Source organism: Eptatretus burgeri, chromosome 13 (assembly GCF_056783735.1).
Source record: "Eptatretus burgeri isolate ZD-2024b chromosome 13, Ebu_testis_v1, whole genome shotgun sequence".
Classification (NCBI taxonomy): domain Eukaryota; kingdom Metazoa; phylum Chordata; class Myxini; order Myxiniformes; family Myxinidae; genus Eptatretus; species Eptatretus burgeri.
This window is the reverse complement of record NC_140973.1, coordinates 78521509-78546780: the sequence shown is the minus strand read 5'-3', so window position 1 is coordinate 78546780 and position 25272 is coordinate 78521509. Positions and strand designations below refer to the sequence as shown.

General features: G+C 43.8%; 1 protein-coding gene across 3 annotated transcripts in view; it reads right to left on the bottom strand.

Moving 5' to 3' along the window:
• Positions 1 to 277: 277 nt before the first annotated feature.
• ATG7 (autophagy related 7) overlaps positions 278 to 25272 on the bottom strand; it is a 53913-nt gene continuing 28918 nt past the window's right edge. For 2 of the 3 annotated variants that reach the window (XM_085853273.1, XM_085853272.1), the window contains exons 8-19: positions 21888 to 21976; positions 18902 to 19014; positions 17910 to 18000; positions 17402 to 17546; positions 16238 to 16396; positions 13088 to 13273; positions 12745 to 12966; positions 10405 to 10520; positions 7941 to 8016; positions 6392 to 6472; positions 1487 to 1609; positions 278 to 1165 (exon numbers count right to left, since the gene is read on the bottom strand). In XM_085853273.1, coding sequence (XP_085709399.1) covers positions 1133 to 1165; positions 1487 to 1609; positions 6392 to 6472; positions 7941 to 8016; positions 10405 to 10520; positions 12745 to 12966; positions 13088 to 13273; positions 16238 to 16396; positions 17402 to 17546; positions 17910 to 18000; positions 18902 to 19014; positions 21888 to 21976 — 1434 coding nt within the window. In that variant the 3' untranslated portion in view covers positions 278 to 1132. Of the gene's footprint in view, positions 1166 to 1486; positions 1610 to 6391; positions 6473 to 7940; positions 8017 to 10404; positions 10521 to 12744; positions 12967 to 13087; positions 13274 to 16237; positions 16397 to 17401; positions 17547 to 17909; positions 18001 to 18901; positions 19015 to 21887; positions 21977 to 25272 lie in introns of those variants that run through there. The other variant, XR_015050930.1, reaches the window with a different exon arrangement.

The following is a 25272-nucleotide window of genomic DNA, read 5'->3' as shown; positions in this document are numbered from 1 at the left end:
CGCCACGGGCAAACTGGCGGGAATCGGGAAAAACGTAAATGATGAAAGTTGTAGTGGCATGTGAGAGGGGGGTAGTATCGGGAGAGGAAGACGAGCTCGCCCATTATGGCTACGTACGATGCCGATTGACACTGCATTCTATGGTGATCAATAAAGCCTTCACCTTCCAAACTGCGACTCAAATAACCCCTCCTTCCCCACCCCGGTAGCCACTGCTAGTTACAAACAAATAGACATTGACGTTTATGCAAACAATACAAACACCCCAGCCAAAGCATTTGGTCAAACTTGAGGATTTATTAGCAAAACAAGATAATTTTCAAAGCACAATCCTCTTCCATGATAAAAAAGAAAAAAGGTGTTTTGTTCGGAAGTATATAGGATGTTCAAAAGTCCGGAATCAAAGGGAAATTTTTTATTTCGATGCCTTTTGAGGTGGATCGGATGTCGTAGGCCGATAGATGACGCCCACGAAGTCCAGATTTAACGCCACTTGAATATTTTCATTTGGGGACACCTGGAATCGGTGGTTTATACCACGAGAGCACGTGCTATTGAAGATTTAAAGAATGAAATCGGAAACTGATTTGCTGAAATCGATTTGTCAATTGAAACGTTCAAAGAAACTTACATGCAAGAATCTATACGAGTGTGCACGTCAGTGTCTGGCAATTTGAACAATTATTAAAATAGAATTGTAAAATAAATATCCCTGTGATTCCAGAATGTTGAAACACCCTGCACATCAACGTAGTATCCGACAAACATGTGCTTTGTACATAACACTTGAGGATTCCATTCACCCAAAGACCCCTGGTATTGTCACGATAAAGAAGCTCGTGATAAGCTGGCGAGCGACGAGTACTCTCAACCCTGCAAGCACCCACATGTTTCAGGGAAAATGGACTGGATCCCGGTGCACAAGGCTGGGGATGTTAATAGCGTAAAACTTGACAAGGGGAAGGTTTCACGCTCGAGGGAGAGGGCACACCAGCCCATGCCATAACGAGAGGGTGCTGAAGGATTACACAAGAGGTCCCATTGAGCCACAGATTTAAGAAAAAGAGAGTGATATGAAGAAACCATTGTATTCCCACTTGTAGTGATCGCCAGTCTATTTAACTTGTTTGCTTCATACTGTTTCATCATCACTGATGTCCCATATCTGGACGGGGGGCAGAGGAGTTGGGGTGTGGTGAAAACGGAGAGCATGTGAGTCTTTTTTTATGTCTACGGAAAGAAAATGTGTAAAGTATTTTATGGTGTTTTTACCACAACCACATGAGGTGGTGCTTGGTGCTTTTAGCCCCACTGTGGCCAAAGCATATAAATGCGGATGAAACAAATCGCCACGTCCAACCGGTCATTATGCCAACCTGATGTAACAACCACAGTGGGCTTGACATATCAGTTCCTGATGAACTTTTGAACCCCAGGCTGGCCTGGACAAAAAGCTTATCTAACTCTGGTAAATGTGATAACTCACCTCAGCTGTCTGCGTTTCCTGGTGGAGTTGTGTGAGACCTGTTAGATCTTCCAAGTAAGTGTGAGGAGAGTCGAAGACCCGGTGCAGAAAAGCAAAGCCATTGCGCTCGTACTCCTCCAACACCTGATGGGATTTGGCCACAAAGTTTCATTGCCTTTCCAGTCGTACAGAAAAGTTCATCATTCCAATGACATCCAAAATACTTGCCTTGTAATATGATGGTGTTTTGAAGCTCGTTTCTGAAACAACCTTCAAAAGCCAAGCACATTTCGTGCCTATTCTTTTCTTTTTTTTTTATACCTACTCGAGACTTGTGGAAGAGCGATAATTAGTACACTGAACAGATCAGGACAATGGGACAAAAGGAACAGTTGAGAGAGGGGAGAAACACCAGTGGCAGAGTTGAAGGCCAAGATAGAGGCAGAATTAGACAAACAATGGGTGTGGGGAGGAAAATGGGGCAGGAGTGGATGCATAGGGTGGACAAGATGGATGCAGAGGGAAACTGGAAATTTGGAAGGAGGAGGGTTGGAGGGGGATGGTCGGGGGGAGGGAGGTGGGGAGTTAACGAGGGTAGAAAAGATCATGGTGTTGGATTGGGGGTGATCAAGATGGTGGCAAGTTGCTGTCCTGAAGACCTGAGAGGGAGAATGAGATTGAAGATGATATGGAAGTTTGTTCCACACGTAGGAGAAAAGAAGAACTAATGACTGGAGGTGAAAAGCAATCCTTGATTTAGGTAGTTTAATCAGAAGGGGTTGATGGTGGACCGTGTGTTCCCTGCAGACACTTGGCAGAGGGGAGGGCAAAGCAGGGAAAGAGTAGAAGGTGCAAGACCAGAAAGGAGGTGGGAGAAGACAGAGACTGCTGACCTGTCTATGATGGCATTGTGATAGACCCACAGACTCGGCTTCATCATGGGAGATTCCAATAATCTTGAAGGCCCTGGTTTCCACGGTGTCAATCTGAAAAAGGTACGAGGCAGGCGAGCCATCCCAGAGGGGAGAGCAGTAACCTATCAAGCTGCAGATGAAGATCTCACAGGTGCATACGAGTTCAGGTGTTTCAGGAAGGACTTTGTTGGATGGAGGATCCCCAGGCTGGCTTTGGAGGCCAACATTGAAATGTGGTTTGCTCAAGAAAGATCATGGCTGATAGCGAGACCCAGGAGTTTGAATGACTGAATTGTTAAGAAAGTAGATGTGAGGGTTTGCCAGACAGTCCTTTCAGAGAGAGATAGTGAGTGTGAGATTTGTTAGGATTGAAAGACATATTCCAAGTGTTTGACCATCTTATGATTTTGTCAAGGTCTGAATAGAGTCAAAAGGCTGCAGCATGTCTGTCTGAAGGATGAGGGATGTCAGCAGCGGGTGGAGTTATCAACATAGATAGAGGATTTTGGAGAGATAATTTATGAAGATCAGGAAAAGGACTGATTCCAGAGCACAGCTTTAGGGCACTCCAGCCTTGACAAGAGAAGAGATGAAGGAATTCCGTTGAGTGCCACATGTTGATTATGAGAGTAGAGGAAGTCAGTAAGCCATGTGTGTTGTTGGCCTTGGAGGCCATAAGCAGAAAGTTTGGAGAATAAGGCAGGACGCCAGACTGTGTCAAAAGCACGAGATTCTGTATGTCCAGAGAGATGGTCCTGATATCACATCTGGCATTGAGGGCCTCCATCCATTGTTGGGTGAGTCGAAGCAGCATGTCCAAGGTAGAGTGACCTGGTCTGAAACTGAATTGATGATCTGAGATGAGGTTGCTGTGGAAAAGGAAGGCTTTCATGTCAACTGCGCTGATAGATTCAATGACCTTGCTGACTGGAAGTAAGCTGATAGGTCTGTAGATAAGGGGATAGGTTTTTTCAACTTTTTATGTAATGCAGTAATGTTGGCATATTTCCAAGCAGATGGAAGATGACCTAGGGCAAATGACAGGGTGAAAAGGGCAGAGATAGAATGGGAAAGAGCAGCAGAGCAGGATTTTAGGACACGTGAGCTGATGCCATCCGGTCCAGTTGCAGAGTCAGAGTCGAGGGTTGAAAGAACCTTCTCCACCTTCTCAGATGCAAAAGACAAAGAGTTTAGGGGAAGTTGGACACTATAGGGAAGAATGGGTACTAAGAGTGAGGGATTGGGGACAATATTTAGAAGCATACCTGGTGCTGGCTTAATGGTTCGGGTGGTGGGCTTTGGATCCTATGGTCCAAAGTTCAAATCATGCTCGTCTGTTGAATTGACACCAGGTGGGATTGACTCAACCAGTCATCCTTCTGAGGTCGGCAAAACGAGTACCAGCTTGCTGGGATGATTGAGCCATTCAAGTATCCTGTGTCGGAGTGGTGACCCGTCCTGGATTGTGCCCAATAGCTCAGGAGACTGCTTTGGCAGCACTGACGCTCTGCACAGAGTATGGTCCCAATTGATGGATGGATTTAGAAGTAAACATTCAGCCTTCTCATGAGCAGAGTCAACTGTGGTGCCATTTGAAGAGGGAAGGGATGGAAGGGGAGCATACACCAGAGACAAACTTAACAAGAAGGGCACAAGGTACCACCAGCATTTGAAGGAGGGAGACAGTTTGAAAATTAATTATTGAGGTTGTACAGATGTTGTTTTCTGGCTCTCGTGAGAGTGGACACACACTTGTTGCTGACTTTGAAATGCACTGAGATTGCCTTTGGTTGGATTATCCTTGCAGGAAGAGAAGGCAAGTTGTTTCAGAGCACCATGGGAAGGAAGAAGGATAGGATATTTAAAGACGAGATGGGATGAATCTATGCATGAGAGGAGAGAGATCAGGTTTCTGTGGAAGAATTCCCAGGCTGGGTTAACATTAGGGGCAGTACATATGGGAGGCCAGTCTTGAAGAGAGATGGCTACTTGCAGTACTTGTGAATCTGCTTAAGTGAAATTCCAGATTCGCCAGCGTTGAGGCAGCTCCCTGAAAATAGTCAAGAGAGATGTTGACTTTCACAAGCACATGACCCAATTGGAGCAGACGAAGAGCAGGAGACATTTGCGGGAAAGTTTGTCATCACCAAGTCCAGATGGGAGGATTTGTCATTGGGAGAAATCTGGGTTGGAAGTTCACAGATCGAGTCAGTCCCACGGAGTCACAGAAGTCCTTTGCTGAAGTGCCACGGCTGGTGAGAGAGGTACAACACCCAGCCAAGTTGTATGGTGACAATTTAAATTGCCACATATGAGGAACAGAGATTTGGGATGAGTGGTTAAAAGTTGTGCATGTTGTCTTTGAGAGAGAGAGAGAGAGATGTATATGGAGTCATCATTGATAGTAGTACGGTAAAACGCACAAACGAACAAGAGGTGGGAGCAGAGGGGAAGTCATAGACAGAGGTACTCCTGGGGAATGGGAGGTGTAAGGTCAGTACAAGGGCAGTGAGAAATTGAGTTATTGATGTAATGTGCAACTCCACCACCCAGGCACGTTTCAGGCCTATCAAATCAGAGGAGACAATAATCAGGGAGAGACACTAAAGAGTTTGGGACGTCCTGTGGGAGGAAGGGTTATGTTAAATACATGATGTCTGGTTTATCGGCAGTGGCCTGGATGGAGAGATCTGACAGGTTGAAGTGGAGGCCCTGAATGTTTGAGGTCCACTTGGTTAGAGATAGGTGGTGAGGATGTTTTTGGGATGGGGGGGGGAGGGAGAGGCTTTGCGTGGGCAAATTGAGACTTTGGGGAGTGGGGTGAGGGGGGAGGTTAGAGTGTGTGGGATGCAGTGGAAGGTTTGAGAGGGTGGGGTGAGAGGGAAGCATTGAGAGGGAAGCAGTGAGAGGGAGGGGTGGGGAGGGATTCAGAAATGGAGGACGTGACGCTTTGAGCGGGTGGGGTGCGGTGGATGCTTATTCGGATTCCAGATTCTCGACTTGGAGATAAAGATCGTGTGATGGGAGATAAGATCCCTTGTTGAACGCACAGAGAAATGCAGCGCTGTACGTGCAGGGGGATGATTGGTGGACCAAGCACAGAGTGGCCAAACACCTTTGAAAAATAAACCTTGTGAAGAAGAAGAAAAGACATCATGGTGCAGAAGGAAAACACGTGTAGCATTTCGAAAGGAGATACAAGGGTTGAAATGCATTTTCAAATTGATTGTAAATACTTTTAAAGGAGGAATGAGCGTTTATATTTCATGTACATTCAGTTTAGAGATATTGAGAAAATGAGGGCGGGGGGGGGGGGCGGGAATGTAGAACCAGAAGCAGAAGGAAATTCAAGTAGAAATGAGAATCATTATGGAATGAAAAGTAAAGTTGTTTTTGTTTATTTTGATTTTTTTGAAGGATTTTTTTTTGAGGCAAGGAAGGAAATAGGAAGGAAAGAAAGGAAATGTTGAGGAGGTAGAGGCAAGATACCCAGGAAAAAAGAAAACAAAACGAGAAACGCGGACACAAAGAATTTTCAAACTTTCTCTCCGAGGATAGGCCGAGTCAGGCCTTGAACAATAGAAATGGAAACAAAACGAATAGCAAAAACAAGGAACAAATTAACGTGAAATACAGCACGGGATACAATAGCAACACCGAGACAAGACACAACAACATAAAACACGATGAATGCGGCTCGAAAAACTTAGCTTTATGAGGTGGAATTGAGTTCAGATTTTCACCAAACTTGTAGAAAACTCCCGAACCTTTACAAAACCCTAGAACCTTTAGGAATGGAAACCCTTTTTTATACAAAAATGAATGGAAAACGACAGAAAGGGTCGATGCTTACGATCCAAAATGTTGACAGCAAAACAAGCTTAACATGCCCTCGAAGCTCCAATCATGATTTGCAGTTTGTTTGTTTGTTTTTTCCTTCCCAAACCAGACAATAATTGGAAGTTGTGATGATGAGCCCAGTGCCCGATAGAGAAGAATCTAAGAGTCATACCACAGGAGAACAAGCTGTGCACTTGTCAAAGGCATGGCTCGCAGGCAGAACGTGCTCGAATCGTGACAAAAATCCACGAATCTGGAAAAAAAAACACAAAAAACACCGTCACCAAATGGAAAAAAAAAACAAAAAAACAACCACCACCAATCAGTAACAACAAAACAACAATCAGGAAGGACAACAGCAATCGCCTATCAATCAGGAACAACAATAGCAACTGCCAATCATGAACAGCAACAATCACCAATTGGAAGCAATCACCACCAATGATAACTTGATGGACTGAAAGATAGCCAAGAAACCATGACGTGATCAAGTCAAGTCAAGATGTTACGCAACTGGAAATTTTCTTCCACAAAAGGATGCAAAGAGAAAGCTTCATAAATAGTCAAATCTAATGACCCTCACACTTAGTTTGAATTCATTTTCCTCCAAGGACAGGATGCGTTATCAGGGAGAAAGGACACAGCATCAGTCCTGCTTGATCGCCTCGCGCAACTAGACCATAAGGTCACCATCAAAGTGTGAAAACAGTGCTATGAGGCAATCCTTCTCAGTGTGTAGCTCGGGTCAGGTCAGCCGGAGCAACACATTGCTGCGTCCACAGGCCTCCTTCTGGCCATCCCCCAGACAGATGCCTGGCCCATCCCCATCTCCTTGAGATGCCGATCAACCTGCTGCAACCACGAGACACGTGGTCGGCCCATTGGCCTCCTTCACCCACGAGGAACCCTCGCTGAGAGGATCTGGTGAGCAGGATCAGCATTAAGAAAACGAGCCACATGTCCATACAGCCGCAGCTGATGCTCATGGACAATAAAGGAAACAAATCTCATTTGAGTCTCTCAGCAACCGCTCATGGGACACAAAGTCTGACCAGCAATATCGTCAAGTTGTCTCCGAAGAGAACTGGTACTGAAAGAGTTAAGTCTCCGTCTCAGATCCCTGGTCAGAGTCCAAATCTCACATCCGTAGAGCAAGACTGGAAGCACCAAGGACCTGAAGACTCCAACTTTTGCCCTCCTGTTTAGGTATCAGCAGCACCACACCCCATGATCCAGTGAATCCATGACTCCCCAGGCCCAATCCAGATGTCTATTGACCTCTGGCTCACAGCTAGCAGAGACATGAATATCACTGCCAAGGTAAGTGAATCTCTCCGTGACCTCAACATCCTCACCACAAACAGGTACAGACAAGATAGCAGCATCCAAGATGTCATTGAAAGCCTGGATCTTAGTTTTGAACCAGGAAACACGTAATCTCAGTGGCTCTGACTCCTTGTTCCGTGCCTGGATGACCAGGTCTGGATGGCTGTTGGCTCACAAGGAGCTCCTCCACGAGGCTCAACCGTCCCATATAGGAGAGGCCATGATGGTATGACACAGGACGACTTGGTTTTTAAATACCAATGTTGTTTGAATGAATTCTTTGTGATTCAGGTGAGTTGATGCTAATGTGCACACACCGTCCTAATGTACACATGCACCCACATGTACGAGTACAAACAAACCATCCATCCGGCAGCAGTGGGGTTTTTTTTTACCTGATGAGGTACGAGGCCAAGCACCGTTGGAGGTTCATCCAATCGGTCATCTGCAACGCTAGCTGGAGCGTAACCCCTGCATAGCACGAAGAATAGGATGGAGGGAGAGATTAGGAGAGGGACGGTTCAATACCCCCACCCCACCCACAAATAAATAAATAAAACAAACCCTTTCAAGGTAATCATAGTGACTTGCATGAGGCTCATTAAAGTCTCAGTAGTTGTGACCTTGGTCTCTAAGACACCAAGGTTCATTCATATCATTTGCAGCCTCTACCATGTACCTATCCATCCACCCTCCCCCACACATCACCAATGTTCTACCGCTCTCTCTATCGAGTGCAGCCTGTGGCTGCTGGTTGCATCATTGGTTGGGACGTGGCTATGCTGCTGATGCAGTGTCCCCCTTACCAGTACACTGGTGCTCATTTTGCTGACCTCAGAAGGATGACAAGCTGAGTCAACCTCCTGGTGTATTTTAATTCAGCGGCCAATGGGGCTTGAACTCAAGACCCTAGGATCCCAAGCCACCACCAGGCTTGTTCTACCGCTAAACACTCCATAACCTCCCACCCCTACCCTCATTTCCACCTCTCATACCATGTGTCTGTCTGTCTGTCTCTCACGATCCCACCTTTTCATATTCCTCATTCATACCGACTTCCTTCGCACCATGCCCTTTCACACCAGCCCCACCTTCCATCATGAAGTATATGAAGGCCTTGTACATGTGCTTAGTCTGAGGTGAAGGCCACTCCATGGGTGAAATGTCAGAACGTTGAGTCTTTATCTTGCAGTTTTGTAATCTCCGCAGAGTTAGAACATAACCTCTCCAAGTCCTCAACTCCCCCCCCTCCGAACCCCAAGTCCTCAACTCCCCCCCCTCCGAACCCCAAGTCCTCAAGCCCTCCCCCCCAAACATTAACCCCCCTCTCATAACTCTGTCCCCTCTCCAACCCCATTCACAATCTCACAATTCCTCAGTAAAATTATAGCGGTTAAGTTAGCTAAATGGATCACTTGTAATGGAAAACATGTAAAGATCATTCGTAACATAAGATCATAAAAAAAATAAACATACAAGGCCATTCATAACGGAAAAATAATATGCAACAGGAACTCCTCGGCCAAAGACCTTCATAATGAAATGAGTTTCATTGTCCCCGGTCGAGTAGTTTACGAGAAAATCATCCAATAGACAGACAAACAAAACACAACAGAATACGTGTATTATTCCTGTGTAGGATTATCGTACGTCTGGCAACAATGGTTGTTGGACTGTCGGTACCATTATGCCGTTAAACACACCCATTTTGGTGTGATTGGTCATCAGGCAATTGTGTCACTGCTGCCCCACCCCCACCCGGCTGATTGACAGGCATGGCCCCACCCACCCTTTGTTGCACTTCATATTACTATGCGTAGTTATGTAGTTTTGCTTACTCTTCGTGGAATCTTTTCAAGTTGTGAAAATTTTTGAGTAGCCGTGGACCTTTCCACCAATAAAATGCAGAAGATTTGTGTTTTAAACCAAGCCCTGAGCTGAAACTAATTTTTGAATTCAGCCGTCAGAAAAGAATAAGAATAAGAATTACAAACGGGATATTTTGGGTTGGTCTGTTTTGTGGCTCAGTGATGCTGTCCCAAAGATTAATGGGTGTTGTTAGATGTGAAATTCTCCAACTCCGCTCACTGTTTCTCGGATCTCGGCCTTTTAGATGCCACTAACAGGGCGGGGAAGAGGTAGTGCACTTACCTTTGAACTGTCGAGACTGCCTTTGATTCCTGATCCAACTATAAACTGTTGGATTGGTGTTGTGCAGACTGGGCGTTGTCTCACAAAGTACGCCGTCCCTTGTACTCACGTTAAGCCAGGTGTCCCGTTTGCTCGCGTTTGTTGGTGGACGTTAAAGATCCCACGATGTAATTTGACGAAGAGCAGGCGAGTTATCGTGGACACCCTGAACAAATGATAAATTCCTGCTCTAACCTACAAGGGGCGCTGCATGAGCAGCACACCTACACTCCCGGGAAAGAAGAAACGCTTAAGCACAGAGTCGAGTGAAGTAACAAAACTGATGAAATGGGGTCGCTGACCCAAGTGTGAGGTTTTTGTAAAGGATTCTGGGTAAATAACTTAATCCATAGAATGCAATAATAATGAATCAGTATCAACAGATTCACCCAGAAACACAAAAAAAAAAAAAAGGCTTCACAGAAACCTCACTTATATCAACTGGCATGAAATGCGGTTGGCCTTTGGTGGTGCTTTTTGCTTTAAACGGCTGATTAGGGTAATCCCACTAAACACACATTATGGCGATGTAATGGTGGTATTTTTGATGACGATTATGATGTTAACCTAAACCTAAGTTACCCAAATGTGCTCAGCACACTTCGGTGATGCTCCAGTAAGAGAAACACTCGAGTCGAAGTCGAAACAAAACAAAGGAAATCTGCTTACCCTTTCGGATGCTGCAAAACACAGATGAGAAGCTCAACTGCAAGGGATCCAGCCAGGGGTGCAAGACCCGGACGACTGACTGTACACTGCTGGTCCAGCATGCGTCCTCTTGTAGACTATGGGTTGCACCAGTGGGCACACAGTATGGTCTCCGGCAATCAGACTGGCACCCCGACATAACTTGTGCTAATGGTCCTACTTGCTACTCGATGTGATAATTATTTCATTTCATTACACACATTATAATGAAAAATGCTTTTAAACACTGGAGATAAATTAATCGTGTCATTTATTCCTGCCACTTATAAAAAAAAAAAAACCTGCATTTGAATTTATTTCCTTGTACAACGATCGGAAGTCGATCCTAGAGGGGCTTTCACACATTACATGGAGGACAATGATAGCAATTATCAATGTTGTTTTCACATTAATTTCAGGAACATTAGCAGATAATGGACATGTACACATCCATCCATCCATTTGGACCATACTCTGTGCAGAGCGTTGGTGCTGCCTAAGCAGTCTCCTTGGCTTTTGGGCACAATCCTGGATGGGTCGCCACTCCGACACAGAATACCAGCAAACTGGTAGTCATTTTGCCGACCTCAGAAGGATGACAGGCAGAGTCAACCCCACCTGGTATTAATTCAACAGCCAAGTGGGATTTGAACTCAGGATCCCAGGATCCCAAGCCCACCACCCTAACCATTAAGCCAACACCAGGCATACAAGTACACATGGTATGTGGGATTTGAACCCAGGTTCCCTGCATCATGAACTAGGGGGTCATAAGGGAACACTAATGGGCCGATTCAAAATCAGGGGTTACTCAAATTGCCATCGCTGTGAGGAGTTCGCCATGACACGTACATGAAGGACCGAGCGATGAATACAAGATGCTTCTGAGAATGTCAAAAAGGTTGTTCCTGAGATATGAGAAAATTCCAGAACCAGGGGGATAACTTAAAAAGGAGGTCATTATGGAACTTCTAAGTGAAGCCATTTGAAGTTTACAAAGCAAACAAAACAGTGTTTTGTGTACACAGTGTGTCTCAATAAAATGTAAACAGATGCGAATGTATCATAAAAAAAAATAACTCGAGGGAAGTAGGGAGGACGAGGCCAAAAATGATACTGCTCTCGCACCTTCTTGCCGTATAGTAATCATAACTACCGAGTTTGATGAATTTCCGCACAATCGTTTAGCAGATAGCATGACGGACGTACGGATAAACGGAGCCGATTACAATATCCCCCAGTTTTTGCAAAAGGCATGGCGATAATTAAATAGCGGGGAGAGAGAGAGAGAGAGGGGCAGAGAGGGGGGGAGAGAGAGAGGGAGGGACAGGGACAGGGACAAAGAGGCAATGTTGAGTGTTGTTTATACCTAAAAGATTGTTTTAATCAAACAGAAGATCAAGAAGGAACCTGAAGAAGTAAAGAGCAAAGATGGAGTCATCAGGAGGAACCTGGATAGGATTCGGGTTTCAGCCGCTACTCCCCTACCCTCAAACCTATCCAGGTGCAGCCAAGTGAGCCTTCCAGAAAAATTTCTGCAAAAATTCACTTCTTCTGAGAGAGATAGATAATGAAAGAGAGGAAGAAAGAGTAAAAGCAATGAAAGAGAAGGAAAAGCAAGAATTAGAATGAATAAAGAGAATTGTGGGAAAAAAAAATTGAAAAAAAAAATGGGAAGGGAACAACGAGCAAAGATGTCGGGAAGAACCCAGACAGATACATTTAATCAGTTATTCCCAGGCCCAAACTCAGCAACGTGTACAAGCTCCCAGATGTCCATCGGCGGGGAAGCAGAGTCCACACAGCATCAGGATATGGGACAAACATGATGAAACGGAAGACCAAGATTAATGTGAGATGGAATGATTGCACATCTTCAATCAGCTGTTACCCAGTGCTGAATGACAGGACAGTACAGCTTTCCATATATGAAGCCTGTATACATTTTATTGAGACACCCAGTATTTGTGTAGTTGGTGAAAATTTACGGCTACAAAGAACACTTTGTGTTTTTTTTGAAATCATATTTCTCAAATAGAACTTTGCTCACAGCACAATCTATATCACCAAGATGTACATTTTCAATCCCACAAGTGCTATCAATACAACTCAACACAACAATCAACATTTTAAAAATGTCTTTTTTATTTTTATTTTTTTAGCCTTTCTCCACTTTCTGAAAGATTCAGTACAACAACTGCTCGAATGCTCTTCAAAAAAATAAATGCAAGGCCTCAAACCATCGGATGTAAAACTAAACCAAAAACAAATCCATAAAGCAGTCACGCTCAAACAGTGTGGAAAGAAAAAGAAAAATCTCACATCTCCAGGAGCGACCACGTCATTGCAGAAATAACAGCCGAGTCGATGTCCCGGGATATCGGAGAAAAGGGAGGTATGACAAGCCAAACTCGAAGGCGCTCCCGCTGCTGTCTCTTGGGCGGCTGCTTGGTCGGATAAGCCGTTGTCGTCTTCTCGCGGAAGTTTGAGGCCATGCCGCATCACGACAAACGTGTCAAAGCCCAGAGCAGCATTTATCACAAGCTTGGGAAGTGAAGAATGTGAAATGCATCGATGTAAAAGCGCTACAGCAGGCCATTGCAATCAACCTTTCTCAATCAGGCAGGAGTAGAGCAGTGAATGGTTGAACCATACACCGTGTTACCTTGCGCTGGCTGGCGGCGAGGAGGCAAGGCAACCAACGACTCTCACGAGTGTCCATGAGGAGAAAGATGACGTCATGAGAGGCAACAAGGTTCTCCAGGCGAGCAACTTCCTCAGCGACAGCCTTGGCTTCCCCCGCCAAGGGGTGTCCAGGCATGGGTATACTGAGCACCTCTCCTTGTGCAGTCTTAGCCACATGAGAAAAAGGAAAGAGCACAAAAAAAAACTAGAGTTCAGTCCCAAGAAGGTTCAGGGTGAAATTTATGGTTCGTGTTCAGTGAAGCCCATGAGAAGTAAACCGAGCTGTCTCCAATCCAGGGCCAAATTTAATTGGGTGCACAAAAGTAATCTTTCATTGTGAGTATAGCTTTGGTGTTTCTTTTAATTATTATTTTTTAACATTGATCTAAGTCTCATGGACATGGAGAACAAAGACCGCAGCAGACATCAGTGTCTTTCAAGATTAATTACGTCGACAATGAACAAACCTATATATATATATATATATATATATATATATATATATATATATATATATATATATATATATATATATATATATATATATATAAATATATATATATATATATATATATATATATATATATATATATATATATATATATATATATATATATATATATATATGAGATATGAAATTTAATTCTGGGTTCCGAGCATCACGAGCCAGAGGTTCAGATAAAAATATGACCAGGCCAACGAGTCGGGCCAGTTTCAACAAAAACCCATTCATGGCAGTTTTCAACATAAATGTTGAGGCTGATACTGAACTTTGTTCAATGTGAGCTTTGAGCTTTGAAACAAATTTTCTCAGAACTTGCTTCATGTTGGATAGCCCAGTTTACTTCTCACCAGCATTCAAACTAAATTTGTTCCAATGGAAAAAAATCACAAGTCCATGTCTGAATACTTTTGAGGCTTTCACTCTTTAGCAGCGCTCAAATTTGAAATAATCATTACGAATACATGTTTTGGGATATCCCATCCCACACCCCGTTTGAATTGAAGATTCTGCTGCAGGCCGAGCGTGGGGTCTACCAAGTTTGGCCCGCTTGAAGTTTCCATCCAGGCACAACGCTTACGATGCTGGGATCGCAGGTTCAAATCCCATATCATCATCATCATAATAATCAACCTGTTTTCAGTCAATTGCAGGATGAAGGCCACTCTCGACTCAATTTGGGGGTATTGGCATACTCCCTACACTGACCAAGTGCAAATTGTGGAGAGAGTTTGGGCAGGAATTTGTTATCTGTTCAGAGTGCCGGTGATAATATGCCGACACTTCATGAAAGGAATCATGGGATCTTTAATGTCTGCCAATGGCCAGTGCTGGTAGAGAGGTCCTCCAGCTTAACGTCTATCCAATGGATGGCGCACACGTTGATGCCTCGCTGTGAATGTGAAACACCAATTTGACATTTTATAGGTGAGCTGGGATTTGAACCCAGGTTAGACAACTTAGAGGCGAGTACGCACACCTCCAGGCTATGCAATACAACTGTTCATTTGTCCATCGTCCATTAACGTCACTGTAATTCATGCAAAAGTACACTGATGTTTTTCAATATCCTTGTCTTGCATACAATATCTGTACAAGCTGTTCCTTGAGCCTGAAAACATTTTTATGAAGATTGAAAAAAAAGAAAAAAGTCTCATCCTTATTTGAGCCAAATGATAAAATCTTCGATTCTCAACATTGAAAGGCTGACAAAATGAATGAGCGTCACCGTTTATTTTTTTAACTAGTTGCTAACATTATTGCAGGAATGGTGATGGGGGTAACAGGTGTAAAATAGATTACTTATGTCATAAATAAATGTTTTGCATAAGTGTGTGGTTTATGTGTGAAAATAATAAGGCATGTGTCGAAGTTTGTTCAGGAGTTGATAAATGTGACCTCTCCCCTCCGTAACGCGTCTTAAAACCTCCCACCATTCCCCCCTTATTAACTCTTTAAATCATTCCCTTCGTAATCTGTCTATGTGTTGCTTTCACAAATAGTTTTGCTTGCTCCGCAATGCACCAAATTCCTACCCACTCCTCGAGGAAGGCATACAAGCAAGACCCTGCAACCGCGCAGAAGATAAAAGCTGTACCAAGACTGCAATCTCAAGGACTCAAACGAAGAGAAACTACTAGAATTGAGAAAAAGCTGTGCAGTGAGCCAATGGGTGCACAGTTGCAGGGTCAAAGAGGCTGAGGAGGCAGGGGGAACCAGAGTGTGTGGCAGTTCAGAACCACTACAGTCGAGAAAGTTGAGCCGTGAATCCAGGAGCATGAGAGTCGAGAGTCGGGTCAGGCCAAGAGTTGTTTCTGTTCTGCTTGTCAGCTTGACAGTCCGAGCACAGCGTAAGCCGAATGACGGAGATGTGAGAAACCATATCCGGAGCACTGGTCAAGGAGAAGCCCCATCGTGTTGGCTGGTCACCCAAGCAGTCATATCTCTTTCTCTCTTTCTCTCTCTGCCCATCACACCAGACTTTGTCACCCCATACAGTCATCAGGTGGGGACCAGGTTTTTCCGTATTTTCACCTCTCCCCTTCTTACTCTTTGTGGCGTGAGTAGTTAAGGTTCCGCTTTCAGCCGTCGTAGTTCCCTGGGGGAGTGAAGATTTAAATTGTACAAAGAACTATCAGGGTGCTGCTTCCTTGTTCTCCCCACCCATTTTCGTGATGATAAACCCTGATTTCTCACCACTGATGTGTCAGCCTGGTGCATGGTTCAGAATCAGGAGAATGAGTCAAATCAACAGCCATTGGGAATTGGTGTCAAACCTCACTCGGGGGGTTAAATTTGAAGTGCATGGTCCACCATTACAATATACATCATGGTTAATGTTATCCTCCTCTGACTGTCCAAGACCCACCTGTAACTACAACGTTCAAAGGATCTGATGGCAATCACACAGTGGCAAATGAAATAACTTGCTCTGAACACATTAAGATGCCCATTAAATATATTTTGCCTTCCCATCAAATGAATACATCAATTCTCTCAATGGAATGAAGAAAGCATGGCGGAAGAAGGAATACATTAGCAAGCCAAAAGTGAGCCACACAATGCATTTGAATATTTAAAATACCAGCACAGGACAGGAAGGAAATAAGATGCTCAGGTCAAACGTACCACTCCAGGAAATATCTTGCGGAGTTTTTCTGCTGCTGTTGGTGCCTTTAGCTTCCCCCCGGCAAGACAGTCCTCATATTCATACAAGGGTTGTCGTACGGGATTCGAATATGACACTCGGGAATTATCAACCAGCGTCATGTGACGTACACCCCATGCCTGCAGCCCATGTCATGAGAAATTAAAACAGAGGATAAAAACTAGGCAAATGGACACGAACACAGAAGTTCAATCAAACATGTTCAGGTTGAGGAATTTAAATTCTCAAACTTATCTCGCTGAAAAACAAAAAGCATGGACATCACCACAAATGATGCGCAAGGATAAATCCCTGGACGTGGACCAACCAATACTTCTCCTGTTCATTCAACATGTGGAATGGCCCGGCATGAAACACCATACCTGTATTCATCGAAAAGGTATAAGCTAAAGGGAGCATTTCTAACAATTCATGCTCCGGACGAACTAAGATGGCACACACGAGAAAACATCGCTCTCATGAGATCGTCTGTTTAGCAGAGCCCAAATAAGTTTAAACGAGGAACTGGTCTGGATTGGTAAAACGTCACTGAAAGGTATTTTGACGGCAAATATAGACAGGTTCCCATACAAAATCCTGTTGGAACAGTGATCTCCAAGCAAGGGTGATATTGGATCAATGGCCTGCAGGATGACCTCTCGCTATCCTGACCTCTTCTTTTGGGGAACAGGTGGTGAAGCTTTGTTGAACTGAGAAGCATAATGGATGGTGATAACAATGGGATATATGCTATCGATTGCATGAAATGCCATCATGAGCTACTTTGACCACAGATGTTCATGTGTGAACAAAGGTTGTATCAAATGCTGCTGCAAGAATTACAGTCCAAGCCTCAATTTTCCAGGGAATGCAGAGCAGCCTCTACTATTAATAAAGCCTACAGACAAAAAAAAAAATCTCTTCATCAATCCAAAGCAGAAAACACTTTGGTACGAGATGGATTTAGATTTCAATTTTTGTTTTTTTTTAAATGAAAGACGAATAAACGCAACCACACGAACTTAGCATCAACCAACCCTCTCCCTCCCACACCCCACCCATCTTTCCCTCACATTGTGCCTTAAAAAAATGCCCCCGAGCTGCACAAGAAAAATTAACCACCTCCACATCATTGCTCAATATACCAGCAGGGTACGCGCCACATGGCACCCGAGGGTCCCTACGCCAAGGAGCAGGCAACGCGTTTTTGTAATGGTGTCAAGGTTCAGGGAAGGAACCAAACGCCAACGCATCAGCTTCAGGTTCAGATCCACTGACGATTCTGCAAGACTGGCAATAAACACAGCAGACCCAACACCTAAATTCAAGTGTTATAGAGGGTCCATGTATTGATGCAACAAATATATATAATATATATACATATGCAGCACAGGTCACACTGTCAGCTTTGTGATGCCATATATCATTATACAGGACCACAAAGGAATCTGCATGTTATTACATCATGGTGTGGAATATATATAAGGGCTTGAAATCAACTGGAAACACTTCTGAGTTCATTTCAATATGGAAATCTTTATCCTACAGTCTCAAAACTCAAGCCAAAGCGAGTTCAGCAAAGACCTGAGCATAAAGCATCAAAACATCCCCAGAGCTACACAGCACTACCACTCAAAGTGGGACCAGTCTTACCGTAAAGGATCCATACAGTCACTGAGGTCAACCATACGTGGCCCCAAAGAACCCTTCTCATTCTTCTCCCATCCAGCGATATGGGGACAGTCTGTAGGAGGAAAAGAAGAGTGGAACTGCATTGTTGAGCATGCTATCCATCAGAGAGAGAGAGAGAGAGAGAGAGAGAGAGAGAGAGAGAGAGAGAGAGAGAGAGAGAGAGAGAGAGAGAGTGTGAGTGTGAGAGAGATAAGCTGCCAGTCTTGTTTGAATTCTTTTTATTTAAAAGAGGGATATTTAAATAAAAATAACTGGAACATTCACAGAACACCTTACACTGCGCAATCTGGAGAAAAAAAAAAGGACATGGGTGGGGTCTGCGAGCAGCAAATTTAATTGGTCAAAATTATGTAAAATGCTATAATATTTTGTCCAAGTACTGCTACACGAAAGGTTTATGGAAATGCCAATAAGGAGATTTGTGTTCTCGTGTCCAAGTTCTCGTGTCTATAAACATGTTGGATAGTTCCTATAATTCATTTGAAATAAAATAAATATTTTAAAAATTGTCCGAAAAAAAAAGTTTTCAAATATTTACCGCCGTTGATGCAACGTCTTTTATACCACCTCATTCACCGCGTTCCCTTAGTTAATCGTGCCTGTTGTTTATGCCCTTTACGATATCCATAAAAACTAAGTCTCCTGTTTGGAATGATTTTCAATTTTGTTTGACTGCCAGAGTTAAAAATTTTTTTTAATCTCACTCCTCTCTGCACTTGTGCAATTGGGACAAATTCAGAGCCAAAGTGCTGCTAAACCACAGGTTCATTTTTTCCCTTCATGTTCAAAATATAACATTCAGTTGATATGAAGTTGTTCCTCGATCATAAACAGACAGACAAAGTGCACCAATTGCTTAACCGAGCTTTTCAATTTGTATGCACGGGGTAACAACAAGTTCTCCCAGGGCATGTCTAACAGGATGCACGAGCTCCTTGCAAACCTCGACTAACCAGTGGAAGGCAGTTGGGGCAGGTGCAGACTGAGCAATAAACTGTGCATCGAGTTCCTGTTGCCAAATGTTGTACGATCTCGGAAACATAGCACTTCCACCTGTGTCACGCTCCTGTGGGTACACACAACGCAAGCATCACTCACACACCATCTCAATGTTACTCAACACCATAATCACTACACAGTTAAATACATATACAGGGTGTTCCAAAAAGACCTGGACAACCTTGGTTGTTAATATATTTAATACCACAAATGATAAAATACCCTTTGTTTTCTATGATACAGAAACTCATAAAGTTTTCTTTATTTTCAGGTTTGCATTTGGTGGTTTAATGTAAAAGAAAATGGCAACTCCACAGGAGAAAGCTCAGTGCGTCAAATGGTCCATCGAGACGAGATCCGACAAGCAAGTTCAGCGTAATTTCTGTACAAAGGTATGGAAGGAATCCGCAATCGTGGACGAGCATCAGAGAGTGGAACAAGAGGTTCAAAGAGAGACAGGAAGTGGTCAGGAACAGAAAAGTACCGGTGGACAAGCACAAGTACAGCAGACATTGAACGAGTGCGTGAATCATTTCAACGAAGTACCAGAAAATCAATTTGTCGTGCATCCAGAGAACTGGGACTACCACTGTACACAGGATTTTTCATGAAAGACTGAAGCTTTATGCCAATAAGGTGCAGATTCTGCAGGAACTCAAACCAGATGATGGACCCAAACACAAGGTGTTTGCCTTGGAAATGCTCAGTCGCATAGAGGATGACGAAGATTACCTGAAAAAAGGTCATGTTCAATGTTCGCAGACGAAGCTTGCTTTCATGTATTGGGGAAGGTCAACTGGCACAATGTGAGGACCTGGGGCTATGAAACCCCCCACGCGGTCATTGAACACGTACGTAACAGTCCAAAAGCCAATGTGTGGTGTGGCCTTCTCCATGACCGCTTGGTGGGTCCGTTTTTCTTTGCGGAGGACACAGTGACCTCAACAATTTACATGAACATGTTGGAAGAATTTACCTTCCCACAGATTGAAGACCTGTATCCTGATATTATTTTTCAACAGGATGGCGCTCCCCCTCATTGGGCCTTAGGCGCAAGTCACTGGATTGGCCGAGAAGGACCAACCGCCTGGCCCCCATGATTACCAGACATAACCCTCTGATTTTTTTTTTTTGCAAAGATGTTGTCGACAACATCAAAGTTTCAAACCAGTAGGGTCTTCGTTCTTGGATCACAGCTGCATGCGCACTGGTGGACGCAAACATGCTGGGTGGAACATGACAATAACTCGTGTACCCCCACCTTGATGTCCTGCGCACGACAAACGGAGCTCACATTGAAATGTATTGATGGTGTACACAAAACTTTGACTTTCTGCATCACATAAACCAAAAGGGTATAGTTGTATCATTTGTGGTTTTAAATATATTAACAACCAAAGTTGTCCGGGTCTTTTTGGAACAACTTATATCATTACACTTGAATTGTACAAATAACTCTGTTAATTAAAAGCATGAACTTAAAACAGAATTCTATTGCCCTTCAACGCAAGTCATCAAACTGTCCACCATCCACCTTTAGACATTGCTAACCTAGCCCTTGTACAGAGTTACAAACGGTACTGCAGAACTGTAGGTTGTTATTGATTGATGCAAATGCCTGTGAGATAATCCCGAATGTCTTTCAGGATAAGTGGGTTTCTTTGGCATGCCCAGGAGGGGACCCGAGATGGTAAGTGCCAGGAAGCACATAGTATGGGGTGCCAGAGATGGCCCCCATGATTTGGCTGGAGTGTTGTGGCACTCAGGGGTGGCCTCAGGATCTCGGGCGTACTGCATTGCAAAACAGGCAGGGAGCTTGTAGAAGAGAGCCACAATGCCCAGCTCCAAATTGTGCCAATGTCAGAAAATTGGTGGATAGGCCCAACTTCAAGAATAGCACCAGCACATGAAACAGCGGGTAAATTGGTTACTAGAACCACTCTAATGGGGGTTTAAAGTAAAATAAAATAAAGATGTTTTGAAAGTACTAGGTTACAGTAGGGATGCTTCCCCTTTACACCATTTCATGTCTGTAGCCACTGGAGAAAGAGGAAGAGGGAAATTTGGTTTTGTGAGGGCCCATTGAGCCCCAAATTGTTAGTTGAAAGGAGGGTATGTCCCATCGAAGCATTCTGCCAGCAAGCCGGGTAAGGTCATGCCACTCCAACCTTTAGTCCCTTCACATGCCTATGCTTCATCCCAGGAAGGGAGTCGAATTGTGTTAGAATTATGATTAGTTAGACTTAAGGATAGAGCGAAGGGGCAACACTGGGCAACAGCAGCCAGTTTGTTACATTTCAATTTAATTTCTCCCGGCTTGCACAATGAAGACTGCTTGGTCATGAGTGACAATACTCGACATTGATGTGCATCTCAAATATCTTGGATATATGGGAAAGTAGGGAGCAACCCACTTGTTGTCAATTGTAAGCTCATGTGCTCCCTTACTTAATTACCTGCACCACCAAAAGGTGGATAGAGGTTATATTTTCACCCCCGTCTGTCTGTGGTTGTGAACAGAATATCTCAAAACGAGGTGGACAGATTCGGACGAAACTTGGTGGGCAGGTTGGGTATGTAACAAGGAAGAGTCGATTAGATTTTGGTGAATATCCGAATCAAAATCCGGATCCGAGAATTTTTAAGCGGTTCTTCACCATTAAGTGATAGGGTTAAAATGGTATATTATATCGCACGATATCTCAAAAAGTTAAAGATGAATTCAGACTAAACTTGGTAGACGAGTTGGTTAGGTTACAAGAACAAGCCGATTAAATTTTAGTTGAGGCCCGAATGCAGATCCGGCCTATCAGTGGGATATTAAACTTAAACTGTTCAGCCTGGCGGAGGTATGTGCTCTACCTCGTGCCGTTCTAGTATGGTATAGATTTACCAGATGATACCTGAAGAGCACAGCATATGCATGATGCTAGGAGTTACCAAACATGTGTTAGAAGAACCAGCAAATTGCGTAGCGGCCATCCTGGATGATTGGACAATGTGCACGGGTCAAAGGCCACGACTGTCACCTGCAAGAAGAGCACAAATTAAATGAAAGAGAAATAAAACAAAGTCAAATAGACTGCACATTTATCATCCAAGGGAAGGGGCAGCACCATGTTAAGGATCAATCAGTGCTTCTTGACATTGCAGAGTCTTGGGGGCATCATCAGTTCATTGAGCTGAAACGCTTCAAGAAGGGGGAAGTTGTTCAATTGCAGTCAGCTTGGAAACTTCGCAACCATTCCTTACTTATCTATACGAGGAGAATACCTGCCCGACAGGTGATCTTGGTCCAAGCTTGCAACATGTTCTTCTGACACGTCCCTTTATTTGGACGGTGTATAGGCAACAGACTGCTGCCTCAATCACTCCGGAAAATAAAAAAAAACCTGGGTTACGTACATGAAGCAAAACATGCCTACTGCTTCTGTGCATACATAATACATTGTGGTGATATAGGTCTGATAATTATAATTGCACTGGGCCACACGTTGACACCAGATCCTGAAGCCTATAGGTACTGCAAGCTTGAACAAGGTCCATGATGCCTATCAGCCCCAAAAAATTGATGATCCTTTTAACAGTCACTTTGGTTGTTTTACACTGAACAGAAAACTTATAGGGAGGGCATGGTGATTGTGATAATGACACTACTGAAGGTCTCAGGCTTACCACAAAACAAAAACAGTGGATGTATGATTTTTTTTTTTCAGGATATAATTGCGGGTGGCATCAGGCAAGCTGTCCAACCCATGGGTATAGAGTGGATATGCAAACAATTGCTCCATTATATATAGATATATAAAACCAAAAAACACTGTCTGAAGCCTTGATCGACCCACATACAATTGATAGTGTAGTGAGGTGTAGTGAGTTGTATGACGGTTATTACAGCTTAATATGGTTAGAGCTTTAGAGGTGGAGCAGAGGTTATATTCATAACTAGTGGGGTATGCTTACACATTGTAAGCAATAACGAACTGTACTTTGTACTGAGGTACATAATAAATAGAAGCTTTATGATTAGAGGCAAGTATCACTGACCTCCAGCTACAAGGCTGCACATATTTTCAGATATTTCACTTAAAGATGCTTTCGAACAGTTCTGTGATTTTTCCTGGTGTATCGGCTTCGATGTCCGTCAGCATGCAGAATTTCAGCTTTCCACATCACCCGAAAGGTACTGAACATTCATATCAGTCAGTGAGTCAGTGAGTGGTAAGAATGGGCTATATATATATATATATATATATATATATATATATATATATATATATATATATATATATATATATATATATATATATATATATATATATATATATATATATATATATATATATATATATATTGGATGTACTTTTGGAATTTTAGTGTATTAATTATGAAATATTGCAACGTGAGTATGTCTATTAAATATGTACTATTGAAATGGAACCTTTAGTCCCCCCTTCAGAACCTTTAGTCCACCCTTCAGAGCCTTTAGTCCTCCACCTTCAAAGCCTTTAGCCCCCCCCCCCCACATCAGAGCTTTCAGCCCACCTTTCAGAGCCTTTAGCCCCCTCCTGGGCAGAGCCTTTAGCCTCCCCCCAAGTCAGAGCGTTTAGCCCCCCAGTCAGAGCCTTTACCCCCCCCCCCAGTCAGAGCCTTTAGTCCCCCTTCAGAACCTTTAGTCCCCCTTCAGAACCTTTAGTCCCCTCTTCAGAACCTTTAGTCCCCTCTTCAGAGCCTTTAGCCCCCCCCACAGTCAGAGCCTTCAGCCCCACCCCCACCCCAGAGCCTTTAACCCACCCTTCAGAGCCTTCAGTCCCATCCCCCACCCCTGTCAGAGCCTTCAGCCCACCCTTCAGAGCCTTTAGCCCCACGCCCCCCCAGTCAGAGCCTTCAGTCCCATTCCCCCCCAGTCAGAGCCTTGAAGCACCCCCCCCCAGTCAGAGCCTTCAGCCCTACCCCCACCCCAGGCAGAGCCTTTAACCCACCCTTCAGAGCCTTTAGCTCCCCTTCAGAACCTTTAGTCCACCCTTCAGAGCCTTTAGCCCCCCCAGTCAGAGCCTTCAGCCCCACCCCACCCCAGTCAGAGCCTTTAACCCACCCTTCAGAGCCTTTAGTCCCCCTTCAGAGCCTTTAACCCACCCTTCAAAGCCTTTTGCCACCCCCCCCCCAGGTCAGAGCCTTCAGCCCCACCCCCCACCCCAGTCAGAGTCTTTAACCCACCCTTCAGAGCATTTACTCCTTTCATTTGTAATCAATAACCTTTTATTTATTTGTAAATTAGACTCCATACTCAATCCGACAACACAACACAAACATCTGCTCGGCCAGGTTATTACCTCAGCCACCTTAGGCGATGGAGATTATGTTTTCATGTGAGCAGGATAACGCAAATGGTTATGGATGGATTCAGACGAAACAGTGTGGAGAGGTTATGTGTGTGACAAGGACGAATTGATTCGATTTTGGTGAAGATCCAGAAACTAGAATTTGTTTAAAGCAATTTTTCACTATTGAGAGACAGAGCCAAAAACGATATAGAGCACAATCTTTCAAAATGGAGTGGATGAGTTATATCCCTCCCCCTCCAATGCAGTTAGGGTTAAACTAGCAGGATTTTCCAAAAGTTTGGTTTGAAATTAATGGTTTGTTTATGTTTACGTTTGAAGAGCAAAGTCAAACTCAAACTAAAACTAGAATTCATAGAACACCTTACCCCACGCATGCTTGAGAAAAGGGACATGGGAAGGGTCTTTGAAACTCTTGTTTAGCGTTTTCGAGCACGATCTACATTAGCTTTGTTCATGAACTTCGAATAACAGGCGTGATGGCAACGATACGCAGCCAAAGGATCAAACAGAACAGTCTAGAGCTGAACCTTCTGCCAACTCTATTCAGAGAAACATGATTTTGGAATGATCATCGAGAAAAGGAAGCACGAAACAAACAGATCTTTTGGACGAAGTTATCTTTGCGGTTGCATCGCTATGTGCCACCATTTTTGTCTCAATCTGGCTGTTACTCCCCCATCAGTGCGCGCGGCAAATTTGATAGGATGCGACGGCGTAACATTTTGCATAATTACTGTTAAACTGAAGGTTCTTGGAAGTGCAAAGGAGGCGATTTGTGTTCTGGTGTTCGGTATAAAATAGGGAGCGTTTTTTTGGTGTATACATATATAATTAAATTGAAATTATATAAAAGTTTTAAAGGGTGTAGAAATAAAAACAAATCAAAGAAAGTATCGAATCGGAGGTTTACCGTCATTGACGCACCCTCTTTTACACCACCTGCTTTAACACTTTAAATTCGTTATTCGTGCGTGTTGTTT